This window comes from Phyllostomus hastatus, unplaced genomic scaffold, assembly GCF_019186645.2.
Source record: "Phyllostomus hastatus isolate PE091 unplaced genomic scaffold, TTU_PhHast_1.1 phas_scaffold_78, whole genome shotgun sequence".
Taxonomy (NCBI): domain Eukaryota; kingdom Metazoa; phylum Chordata; class Mammalia; order Chiroptera; family Phyllostomidae; genus Phyllostomus; species Phyllostomus hastatus.
In genome coordinates, this window is record NW_025334041.1 from 21,253,054 (window position 1) to 21,266,975 (window position 13,922).

The following is a 13,922-nucleotide window of genomic DNA, read 5'->3' on the forward strand; positions in this document are numbered from 1 at the left end:
AGCATTTCAAAAAAGAATGGAAAGAAAAACAATGGAGAAAAGTAGGTTAGAATAGAAGTGAAGAAAGAGGAGAATAATAGAATATATATCACAGAGTGTGGTATACAGGGTACAGGTTCTTTGTGAAATTATTTAGAAATGTGTAAATATACAAACATTCATATTGCAGATCAAAGCTAAAAAAAATCCTCAAAAGAACCTTTCTTCAACCATATTGGCTTCTGATGATGTTATGAGTCCTAACCAGGAAGGATAATATTTCTTAAGGTTTTATTTCACTAGCTAATCAATAGTCAAGACAATAACAGCAGTATTAGGCAGTTTTAGTTATTCTTGACAATTGCTTTTATATGTAGAAATCTATGTTTGAAATAATTTAGCAATCTTTATAAAAATATAGCTTTAACGTTTTCACTGAAAATATTTGGTACTCCTTAAGTGTCCAAATAGTCATTGCTCTAGGTGTACTTTCTGGATTCAGGAAATTCCTTTTTGGACACAGACGGGTGCATGTATTGAGGGAGCTGCACAGGAGGGAGCCCTGCTCTCCCTTCACTTCCATATCTCCCGACCAAAGCTCTGCAAACACCCATAAATGATTGCATTTACAGAAGTAAGAATAGAATATTTATGTGAGTGATTACAAAGGTAGTTGAATCATCCTGGTAAAAATATTTTTACCATTAAATTTATGTTGATGTAAGAAGCTTAATTTGGCTCAGGTGAGAAGTGGTTAAGTAAAGAACCCTGTTTAAGATGTCTATCTTCTAAACTATTTTATTTTTGCTAGTTATATTTTATTAGATATGTCAAAGTGCCAGTGGGAAAGAAAACAAGCCCAGTTTATATTTTTTTATGATTGACCTACTGGTCACACGTTGAAATTATCTTTGATTAAAGATATTGATAAAGACAACAGTAGTATTAAAATTATTTCGATCTCACTTATGTTTCAAATTTGCACTGTGTTCATATGTGTGAGCGTGCACACCCGTGGACCTGCAAAGTCAGAAAAGCTTAAACAAACTATGAAGCTGGAATGTAAGAGTAACATCCACGGAAACTAAAAATATGTTTACTTTCTGTATCTTAGAGATGTTGTTGATGCGTTTCATTATCACGTGTGAAGGAAGAACACCTTGAGCTCTGAAGCCGCGGCAGGGCGCCATGTTTGGAAGACAATTGTTCTCTTCCCAAACCTGCTTTCCTCCTGTCTCTCACTTCTTTGATGCCAGTGATATTGAATTGCGTGTAAGGAAAATACGCCATTGAGAATAGTTTTCTTTGGCCTCTAATTTGCCACTGCACTGGAAGTTATTCTCTGTTCAATTAATCCATACTGATCTCCAAGCCAGTTCCTTCAGGCAGAACGGATATGTATTGAGGTTACTACATACTTTGTTGTGTTCAACCACATTTTAAAATTATTTGGTTTCCAAATCACTTAAAAAATAGAGATCTAGCTAAAAAGGAAACAATTTTTTTTTGTTGAACCTCCTGTTGTTTGAATTAAGTAAATCCTAAGACAAAAAAAGCCCTGTATTTGGATTCTGTCACTAACTTTATTTTCCTATGCTTAGTTATCTAATGTTTCTGATTTTCATTTTCCCAATCTGAGAAATGGAGTATGCATCCCAGCTTAGTGGAAGGATTAAATGAAATAATAAACATGAAAGCAATATTTCAAAAATATGAACACTCTTATATAGGTATGATATATAATTCTATTAATTTTACTTTAGTCTTGAAATAACTGATGGCCCTTTTAATGTGACTACTATTCTCTTATTATATTTTTAACTAAGTCAAAGCTTAATAATCTCTCCAACAAAGATTTTTCTTTGTCCTATGACAATTTGGATTAAATTGTCAATTTAAAATGATTCCATTTTAGGAAATATGAAGACAAGAGATATCTCAATACTTTAGAATAATAGGTTTTTTAAAAATTCTTTGATATTAGGTTGAACTTAACAAGTGCCCTGAAGGCAAATGCATCCTTTAAACTAATTATCTGTACTGTGTATTCTATTTAATATTAAAATGATACTGATTAAATAAAATCAATCACATTCCTCTGTAGTCACACCTCACATATGATTAAATACAAATATACAGTTCCTGTATTAATTCTAATTAAAAATATATTACATTTAGAATTATACACTCATGATAATTTTAAAGAAACTAAAACATTTACACTGCTCATCCTGATATTTAAAAATTATATATAGGAGAATAAAAATGAAGTAATATAATATTTGAATTTGTTTTCCAACAAGTTGCTTCTTTTTCATTTACACACATATCACGGTTTACTTATTGTGACTCAGAGATAAGATAATGCTAGGCATGGTAATTTAATATACACGTGTTGCCTGTACATCTTAATTGTAAGTGAGCTCAAATATAGTTTCATCACCCTTATTCTTGGAGTGAATTTGTAGTGTTGCTGTCAGATGTCTGAGTGTTGCTAGAAAAAAAATCTCAATGCTGGTGGCTTTCTGTCTTACATATTTATGACTTCTAGCCCAGCTGAGGGCTCAGTTTTGTTTGATCCTGTTATTCATCCTTAGTCAACTGCTTTCCCATCCTCAGAGATGTAGTGACAAATTCTCAACTATTTCCTTACTTTCTTCATCTCACTTTCTCTCTACCAACCTCATTTGCTCTCAGTAGATAACCCATGTGCCCTCTACTCTGAGAAGGAGGAAGCCTGCTAACATGAATATCTGTACATTGCAATTCCCTACACAAGTGCTAACAGAGTGCCTGCTAGGGTTCAATTTCATCCTATAGTGTGTTGTGGGGGATGCCTTAAAATGGGATTTTTATTATCCAACAAGGCATAGTCTTTGCTTTTTGTGGCATTGGGTTACATGAATACTATAAATCCCTAAACTATATTCATCAATTGTTTATATATATAGAGACATATATGTCTCTATATATGAATATATGTGTGCTTATATATGCATATTTACAATATATATGTAATATGAATTTTATTAAGTTGAATCTTTTGAAAGGCAAATTGCAGGTAGTAGGACACTAAATCTCCAAATATTCCACCAGGCATTTTCTGAGATTAAAGAAAAATTTCTATGCCATTACACTATTGATATTACACTGTAGAATAGCAATAGTGATTCCTGTTTATATTCTAATGCCCACAATTATCTTTAAGATGTCTTTGATGGTTTTATGGAGAGATTGTTGTAGAGGTGGTATAGATAGAATCTATTTGAAAATTTTTAAAAATTATTTTATTGTTGTTCAACTATACTTGTCTGCATTTATCCCCTATCACTCCCTCCTACCCCAGCCAAACCCACCCGCTTCCTTGTTTCTACCCCTCTGGGTTTTGTCCATGTGTCCTTTGTAGCTGTTCCTGAAAACCCTTCCTGCCTTCCCCCCATTACCCCCTCCTACCTCCCCTCTGGTTACTGTCAGATTGTTCTTCATTTCAATGTCTCTGGTTATATTTTGTTTACTTTTTTTCTTTTGTTGACTAGGTTCCAGTTAAAGGTAAGATTGCAGTTGGTTGTTATTCTGAACCTTGGACAACTATAATCTTTTTACTTGGCTTTTCATTGACTTGTTCTGTGCAGACTTAATGTGTAGTTAACATAAACTCTTTCTGAGGTAGAAGGGATCTGTGACTCATGTTCTAGAGGTCACCTGATGGGTGTCTCAGTTGGGTTTCTTGGAAGTCTCTGGGTATCCCTGGGATCATGACATTAGATACATAGAGAATCATAGTATAAGTCACTTAACTCTGGATTTGAGGAAGAATAAACATTTATATATTATAATAGTGATGGAAGTACATATTCATGTCTTAAAAGTGTTTATTCAGATCTAAGCTTCAACTAAAAGCTGAGAAAGATGAAGAATAGTAGGCTGACAAGAAGCTTTAAGGGGAGCCATTCCCCACCACCCATTGCCTGAAGGGTTATGTAGACGGACTTGGACTGAAGTATATTCAGTCAAGAAATACTGAAATCTGAAAGCTTTCAATAAGTGTTCTTCCAAATCTTTTGTCAATTCACCTGAGAAACAACAGCAATTATTTCCACAGGGTTCTCCTGTAAACGGGATAGTAAAATCAAGGTTATTTTAACAGACTTCATTATTTCTTTTGACTAAAAATCTGCACCTGCCATTTATTTTTACTTATAAAAACATCTTCCAAACAAAGTTGTATTCCCGGACACCTTCATTTTCTCTGGGGCCATCTTAGACTCCTTCTCCTTGTGTTCCACCTTTGGGTGTGTTGGATCCTTCTAATCCACCTCTATGTGGAGCATCTGTGAAACCGTGTGGGGCCTCATTTACCTCAGAAGTAGCTGTTTACTCTGTTGGTTCTTGCTGTCTTCCCAAAGTTCTTTCTGGTAAACATGTCAGCTAAGACCTGTGTTCTCAGATGTCTCAGACCCATCTTGGGGATCCACCCAGAGTGCTCCTCACAAAGCTTGGTCCTGGGGAGGACACTGGAATATATCCCCCTCTCCTTCCTTTTTAATGATACACAAATATCTAACAACTGCTAGCTACTTATCCAATTTTCTTCCTTTCCTTCCTTCCACCCCACTTTGGGAAACTTTTATGTGGTATTATGAGTATTAAAAATTCTTACAAATTTGTTAGAAGTCTCATAGGACACAGGATTTGGGGGTTACCTTTCCAATGTGACTCAGAAAAGGAGGGGTGGTGGGTCATTGAAGATACAGTCTCATGAAATCTAGCTTCAGTATATTTAACCTCATTTAAAATAAAATCACTTTCAAGTAAAATCTTGCTTCTTATTTAATTATATTTTTGTTTTTTACTAATATTAATACTTCTTTCATTTTTAGAGAATGACAAAATAAAATCATCCCTGTAAGCTATGTCTACATTAAACAGACACTGAGTATTTTTAGGAAGGAGTGAGAGTTATATTGAAAAGTGGGAACGTGGGCTGGGTAAACAGGTGACATCAAAAGTTAGTAAGGATTATTTACGAAAGAAAATGGAACTTGGAGATGAGTTTGTATTTCAAAATATAAATGTAGTATGTCAGTGTTGCTGTAGAGAAGTGTCATTTAGTCAGTTTTGGGTGGATGAACTGTAGTTTGAATTAGCCGTTCCACAACCTAGCCAGCTCTGCATTAGAGCATTCCTTATTTTTGTGAAAAGATATTTATTCAATGAGTGAATGTAAGGAAAAAACTATGACAGGAAAATGCATTTGATGTTTATTCATTTATTTCACAAGAGAATAGTGATATAAGAACCTTCACTGATATTTGTTTTCAGTTTGACCTTTTTTTTCAGCTTTAATATGAACTTCTCTTTTTCAACAGACTCTGCCCACTTCAGGAGGTTCAGTCCCTGAGGTGCGTAAGCAAAAAGGGTTTTCACAATTGCAATCATAGGTCATTATACATCTTGTGTTGTTATAAAGAACACGTTGGGTTGTCTTAGTAACCATTAACATTAATTTGTATATTTCATTTTTTCTCATGTCCTTAGGGATCTTTAGATTTTCATGATGGGATAGACTTGAAGCATTTCCAACCTACATTTGTGACAAACATTAGAAAAACAAGAAGTCACGTGAAAAAAGTATATAGAGCTAAATAAAAGTCACTTTGCAAAGAGTTTTGACCAAGACCAGCATACAAGGATAGCATCATTTCCACTTGTCAAGTTAAAATATAAATACATTAAACCTAAAACAGATCCTCTGAGCCATTAAAATATAGCTTTCACTGATAGTGTGTTGGGAAACTCTTGCTCCTTTTCAAGTGTCCATCACTATAAAAAAACAGTACACCAGCATTAATTAATCATTTAGCATATGACATCATATAGAAGGTCATGCTAATCTAATATAGTCACAGGTTAAATGGCTTGTCTTGAAAATAAATGTAGGCATTGTCATATTTTTTCTTTTTTTGAAATATTGAGAGAGAGAGATAGTGAGAAACATTGATTTGCTGTTTCACTTATTTATGTATTCTCTGGATAATTCTTGCATGTACCCTAGCCAAGGATCGAACCCACACCCTTGGCACACTGGGATGATGCTCTAACCAACTGAGCCACCCAGGGAGGGCTCTACATTTAATTTCAGTGAAGTATTAGCTTTACCATGCATTAATGAAGTGAAGCCTCCACATTATTCTGTGACAAAATTCAATTGTTACTGTCTCTAAAGGATTATGCTCAAGTGGCATCATTTCCTTACAGTGATAATTTGAATCTGCTTCTTATGAAAATTATTATTAATAATATGTGAATAACCATGTAAGTATGAATTTATTTAGAGGATAAGATAATTGCACAAAAAAGGTGATTCCCATTCAGGGCACACACTTGGGTTGCTGGCCAGGTCCCCAGTTGGGGGTCTATGAGAGGCAACCAATCCATGTTTTTTTCCCTCTCTTCCTCCCTCCCTTTTCCTCTCTCTGAAAATGAATAAATAAAATCTTTAAAAATTATTACTATCCTCTGACATCATTGTACAAGTTTACTTCAACTGTATTTTTCCAGAATTTTTCTTCAGCCTATGTATAGCAATATAAATGAGTGTGTGATACACACGCACACAGAGACGTGCAGGCAGAGAGAGAGACAGACCCCAGTGATCTGCCCTCAGGAACAGTTGCTTGTTGGCTAACTGAAAATGTGGTTACAATGTATAAGGAAACTTACAGAAAGATATATGCATATCTTAAACATTATATTCATAACATGTAAATGTATATTATATATATGTTACTTTTGACAGGATAAAGGCCTTTTCTATGAGGATATAGCTACTATTTGGAAATGGCAATATAGTTTTTTTTTGCATTTATCACCATTTTCTCACCCATAAATTTCAATGATCAATTGTTTTAAAATAAAACAAAAACATTCTTATTTGGTCTAAGGGCATTTGTATACTAATGAAAGCAATTGTTTCCGATTATATTCAAGTTTTTTTTTAAGATTTTAATTTATCTTTTAGAGAGAGGGGAAGGGAGGGAAAGAGGGAAAGAAACATTGATGGTGTGCCAGAGATACTTGGATGGGTTGCCTCTTGCAAGCCCCCAAATGAGGACCTGGCGCACAACCCAGGCATGTGCCCTGACTAGAAATTGAATCCGTGACCCTTCAGTTCGTAGGCCAGTGCTCAATCCACTGAGCCACACCAGCCAGGACCCACTCAGTTGTTTTAAAGTATAAACTCACCAAAACTCAAGGATATCTGTGGAGCAATTTGTATTTCAAAGCTCTTAATTTTTATTACTAATTCTCCATGCTTTTATAGTCAACTGTGCCCAAACCCAACTTGATTGGTCCTCCTACACACACACACATGCACACTCATGCGCCTGGTATTAGTCTCTCTTTCTTAAGCATGCAAGTGATGTAGAGAAATAACTCATTTTTTATACATAATCCAATGGCACGAGTAATAATTACCTTACCTGGTTACAAAAGCAAGATAAATTCTTCTTGGAACTGGCATAAACAGGTTGGGTACTACACAGAAATTACCAGGTTGGTTATTGAACATAACATATGGAATGAAGTGATGAATGTGCACGTACAAGAAAGCTGCCTCCTTGCTTTTAACCTTAGGCTTCCTGTGGCATCAGTTAGTATGGTTTTACAAAGGGAATGGAGCAGGAATGAAGTTCAGGCACATACACACACACACAACTTTATAAGGGCAGTACCATTTGCCAGTAAGCAGCCCAAGTTAAAGGATTTTCTCATGGGCCTTCAGGGCACCCATATTTAACCCCTTAAAAATTTACATTTGCTTTAATGTATAGTATACTTTTTTAGCTTTATTTTTATTGTTGACACCATTACAGATGTCCTCATTTTCCTCCCTCTGCCCACCCCCACCCCCCACCCCGTTTCCCTCTGGCCATCACCACACTGTTGTCTGTGTCTGTTGATTATGCATGTATGCTCTTTCAGCACCTTACTTGTTTTAAACTTCATGGTAAACTATGACAATTTTGTTATTTTAAAAATTACTGCATTTACTGCCGATTTTATGCCAGTATTTCACATGTTTTCAATTTATCATCACATGAACCTTTCATTTTATAGATGAGTTCAACGGTGAGTTAGAGGTAGTAGATTACTTGCCCAAAGATTTAGAGTCTTTGCCATTTTTGAAATGAATGAGTTTCTCTGGAAATGTTCAAATCCCACAGTAAGGTCACACTTATCAAAGGTCTAGCTTTGCAGCTGTCAATAAATTGGTTTTTCAGAGCTGGTAACCCTTATAAGTCCCAATGATATGGTGACTTGTTTGCTGCAGGGAGATTTTAATATTAAGAATATCCAAGTGTTACCTTGGCTTAAAATTCTCAAGTTTCTGGGAAATTCTTGTGGCTTGGCCCTAGGGGCCAAAAGGGCTATGTCTTCATTCAGGCACTTGGTGAAATAGCAGAGAAAGCAAGTAGCAAGATTCCTTTGAAAGATGCTGTTGGCAGCAAAGCATCCCCCTCCCCTTCTTTGTGGCTTTGTACCAATGGTGGTGCTTTGCTGCTGCCTGTATCTCATGCTGAGATTGGACAAAAAGAAGAAAACCCTGTGCTTGAGGTAATCATCACTTGCTGCTTGTAGTTTGTGAATGATCGATAACAGCAGGCTTAAGGTTTGTGGTAAACATACCTTTTGTGAAAGCAGTTGTCAGCCACATACAAATACTAAAACATCTGAGAATCAGCATGATACAGAAAAATATTATTTAGAGCACATATTTAAAGTGAGGTCTTTTTATTTCATTTATTTCATCTTTCTGTGTTCTGTGAATGGTCTGTTCAGCTTTTCTTCTGTGTTCATTATGGTGATTATTCTTTGGAATTGTAATACAATATATTCCCTAGTTAAAATCTGTTTGCTACTTGTGGAGTCCAAGGATCACCAAACATTGAATTCTATGTTTAAAATGTCTGTCTAGCAAACACAAATGATTGATATTTGAAAATGCTTAAATATCAATAACTGTGTTTTATATTTTGTAGTTATATGTTCTATATTCTTTCATGGTTTTCTTAGAGTAGCTCTTTTCAGTGTTTGAATAATTTCTATTGATTATAGCAATAATTTTCCAACTCTTTTTATATCTGGGGTAATTTACCTGGCACAACAAAATTTTCTTAATTATAACAAATTTATTTTGTAATTTAGGGCCCAAACCAAAAAAAAATTAAATACTGAAGGTGAAGTTTTTCATATACTCATCAACTTTATTTCATTTTTGAACTTTTAATACAAGCTATGGGTTTTCATACTGAGCTTGTTCTTCACATTTAAACAGATGTTACTGTAACTAGTGCCATATTTGTAAGTATAAAAACATTTTTCATAAAGGTAATATTAATGAACCCCCCTTATGGTAGAACCAATTAATTTTATATTATTCCTAATAAGTTTCATTTATTGAGCACATACTCTAATACAGGCACAGTGTTTGGAGCTCATACATTTTCTATTAAACTTGAAATACTTAGAGAAATAGGTATTAATTACTACCTTCATTTTGAGAAAGGATAAGTTCTCTGAGGTTACATAATATTTAAGTAGCAGAGATGGGATTCATCTCAGGCTCTTTTATTCCAAGCCTCACCCTGTAATTCATTCTTTCTAAGCATTATACTCAACGTTTATGGACAAAATTATAATTATAATTTGTAATCTTATAAAGCATGATCAACCTTTTAAAATGTTGATATTTTTTATCAGAAATTATGCTTATCTGTAAATACATCATTTTCCAAAGAATTTGAATTTCAGAAATCCTACTGTATCATTGGTTCTTAGTCATATATACAAATATATATGTATATTTTTATATATGTGTATATAATATATACCCATTTTCAGCTATACCTATATATGTATGTATATATATACATATATATATATATATTTTTTACTTTTTGCACCTGAAACTGCAAAGTAGATGGACTGTCCTGATTAACATTTATTTTTGTTCAAGAAGTTTTCTGATTCATCTGTCCCTGATATATTTTTCATAGGGTTTTACTTTGAAGTTTACTTAAAAATATTTTCTGAGATAACAGGAAGTTAAATTTTCCTCTAAAAAGACAAACACAGAAATTAAGAAATAAATATCTGAGTAAGTGATGAGAAAGTGGCACTGGAGCATTTAAGCACACGTGGAAAACACTGCTAACTGATCAGGGCAATTGTTCATACCCGGCCTAGACAAGGTCAAAACTATTTCTCAAAATAATGCTTTAGACACTTCCTTTTTTGTTTTTATAATGTTGAAACTCATCTATTTCTCTATCCTTTCTCTTATGAAGCTTTGATTAAAGCAGAGGAAGACCAGTATTGAACAAATTAAACAGACATTTCAGGTTGTATTAAATTACATACTCACAAAAGAAGGATGCAGTGAATAGAGAAGCAGTCCTGACATTTGACCAGAAATGTGAAGTAAGTGAGGAGCAAGCCCAAGGGATATATAAATAGGAGCTTTCCAGTAGAGTGCAGAGTGACTGTAAGAGCCTCAATGAAGAGCATAATGTGATTATGGCACAATGAGGAGGTGGGTGCAGCTGGAGGGGAGCAAAGGGAGGAGTGTGGCTGTTGTACAATAATTGAGAGTAGGGAGCCAAAGTTGGGATCAAAAGGACTCATTCAGTCACAGCTATATTATTCAGTCAGATAACATTATGGTAGTTCATATAATATAATGATGGAGGTGGGGAGTTATTGTTTAGAATGCAATTTATTTTCAAGGGGGGTAGGCTGAAAATTAAAATAGTTTTGGGATTCATGTACATTTTAGATACTCATGTGGACAGCTAGAAAGGGCATTTGACTATAGGTATCAAGGTTCAAGGGAGCAATCCAAACAGGAAATATTTAGAATTCTTTTTTTTTTACGTTCTTTTTTTTAATTAATTAATTAATTATTTTAGAGAGGGAAGGGAGGGAGAAAGAGAGAGAGAGAGAAACATCAATGTGCAGTTGCTGGGGGTCATGGCCTGCAACCCAGGCATGTACCCTGACTGGGAATCGAACCTGTGACACTTTGGTTCACAGCCCGCACTCAATCCACTGAGCTACACCAGCCAGGAATATTTAGAATTCTTTATCCTAGAATTGAAATTGAAAGCCTTGGATTAAATGAAGTCACTTAGGGTGTGAGTGTAGTTGGTAAAGGTGAGAGGGCCACGGCAGAAGTCAAGTGTTAAAGACCAGGAAGCTGAAGGAGGAACCAACAAAAGAGACCACAAGGGCACAGTTGGTGAAATAAGAAGAGAGCTAAGAGAAAGCTTTGTCTTGGATGCCCAGGGCGGCGAGCTTTCAAGAAGGGAGGAGACATTAGTTATGTCCAGTGCCGCTTGAAAGTTCAGATGGGGAAGACTGAGCAACAGGTGTGATCGTGAGGTCATTGGTGATTTTAATACATCACCAATGTATTAAATGTATTTGATTTGTGAATTAATGATGATAACATTTATCAGGTTGAGTTGAAGAGAGAGAGAAGAGGACATAAAAACAGGGAGCAGACAACTATAACAAGCTTCGTGTATTAAGGGGAACAAAGGGATTGGCTGGGATGGAATGAGAGGTTCAAGGTTCATGTCATCCTTGATGGTAGCTTTATAGTAGCTTAAAGCTCCATCATGTACTCATTTTTAATATTGCCCATTATGTAAGCATTATTTTTAGGACTTCGTACCAAATATTTCATTTGTAATCCCGTATTATTTATCTTGACCATTTTTATGAAAAATTAGCTTCAGTGATTCTTAATAACTCTTGATAGAGTCAAATTAGAGTCATAAGTTTTGACTCTATCAGAAGTTAGAGTCATAATTTGGACCCTAAGGATAATACAAGTTGGTTTTCTTTCATACCATTTTTCAATGGATGGTTTGATTATGCATCTCTCATACACACACACACACACACACACACACACACACACACACACAACAGCTTTCATATTATGCATGAGGAATTTGGGCCCAAATTAGCCATGAGACTCTTCTGTATGGTGACCTGTTCAATAAAACAATTCAACATTTTTATAAAAGAGTTTTGGGGGTCTTTTTCTTTATAGGAAAGACAAGTGACAGTGAAAAAGGAAAAGGGTGGCTCCCAGCAGCCGAACAAAGGGACTGACAAGAACAAAATGCAGAGAGCCAACTCAGTTACTGTGGATGGGCAAGGTCTGCAGGTATGATTTTTTAAAAATGTAAATTTTAGTAGTTTTCCTATTTGTTACTCCTGTGCTCTTAGAGGGGGCATATGCCAAGGTGTCAACACATTCATTTAATGTGAAGATTAACTCAGTAGATTACTTTGGAAAAATCCTTATTACTTTATGAAGACATTAGTATTATAGTTGGTTGACAGAGTGACATTCTGGTTAGATGAACCATTTATGAAGCTACATTTGCTTAAATTCAAATTGGAAAGGGGTCTGCCAATCCTAAGATTTTAAAATTATTGTTACTTATTACCAAATACACATTATTATTTATATATGTATTTTTTGTCCATAAGTATATGTTCTCCATATTAGTGTGTACGTTTGGAAGAGTCATTTTCATGGCAAAATATGTCTTTGGGAAAAATAAAATGAACTCTACTTATCTGGATACTTTTGTTTCTAAATAAATAATAAAAATAATGAACTTATTATTATATTTATTTTCCAAAGTTTTAAGTCAAAATTGAAATCTCAAAAATATTTCTAATGTAAGTAAAAATAGGTAACTCAATATCATGTTTTTAGTACTTTAAAAACTTCTAAGTTACCCTCAGGGTCTCTGACATCAGAAATAAGGTACCTAAGGTATCTTTCCATCCATTTTTTAGAATATTCTATATATTGAATTAAATATATTTTATTTTACCTGTTTCACATTCCAGTATGAAAACAATCAATGAAGGCTTACTGTATGAAACTGTGAACTTGTTTTTTTGTTTTCCTAACCACATGTTTCTCTCCACCAATTTCTGATTCCTCTCTGTAAGAATATGCTTCGAATTTCATGTTCTCCAGGCAAACTTTCCAACCATCTACCACACAGAGAGATACGTCACACACTTGCACTCAATGGGCACTACATTGTATCTTTCTGTTTCATTTATTATTTATCTGTGATACTATGGAGTGGAGTATATCTTTCATAGGGCATCATTTGAAAGCACAGTTTAGAGCACACAGTAGTTGCCTAAATGCTAGTTTCTTTATTATTTTAAATATCTCATTGAAAATTTAATAATTTAAAAAATATTGATATCTAGGTTATTGCTTTGTTTTGATCTAATAAAACACATTGTAAATGGAAAATCAATTATGAATTTATAAATTCAAATAAAAAAAGAAATTCTGAATGATAAAGTTACTACATTGGATAGGGAGTATAAAAGTTAATTATTGTAAGAGGAAAATAGGATGTACACTTTGTGGAAGTCATGTGTGTGTTTAGAAATTTCATTTAAAGTCCCACATATAACATCTATTCAAAATTTGATAGCAAATACAATGTAATTAATTGATCCTATAAAAATTATAGCGAAAAAAGCAATATTTGTAAATTTAGTATGTCAATTCAAAATATTTATTAGTTTGTATCTTGACTCACTCTGAGTTCTTGCAATAAAAATAGTGGCAGGGAAACCAAATTTTAAAATTTAAGTATGTTTCACACTTGAGTAGGCACTTCTCAGTGTAAAAGGGAAACATGCATTGTTTGTTAAATAGTTTCTGCTAGGCACTATAATATTATTTTATGCATATTAAGTGAATTTGTCCTATAAACATATGAGATAAATATTAGTTCTTAGTTATCCTCCATATTCATATGATAAATATCACCCTTATTGTTTACTATGTTCAAAGTGAGCATATTGCTGTTCAAAAGTGAACT

The 13,922-nt window shown here is 34.2% G+C and overlaps 1 protein-coding gene across 2 annotated transcripts in view; it reads left to right on the forward strand.

Annotated features, from left to right (window-relative positions):
- The window catches only part of DGKB (diacylglycerol kinase beta), a 597,575-nt gene that overhangs the window by 204,670 nt on the left and 378,983 nt on the right, over positions 1 to 13,922 (forward strand). For both annotated transcript variants that reach the window (XM_045827955.1, XM_045827954.1), the window contains exons 14-15: positions 5,349 to 5,381; positions 12,104 to 12,220. In XM_045827955.1, coding sequence (XP_045683911.1) covers positions 5,349 to 5,381; positions 12,104 to 12,220 — 150 coding nt within the window. The remainder of the gene's footprint in view (positions 1 to 5,348; positions 5,382 to 12,103; positions 12,221 to 13,922) is intronic.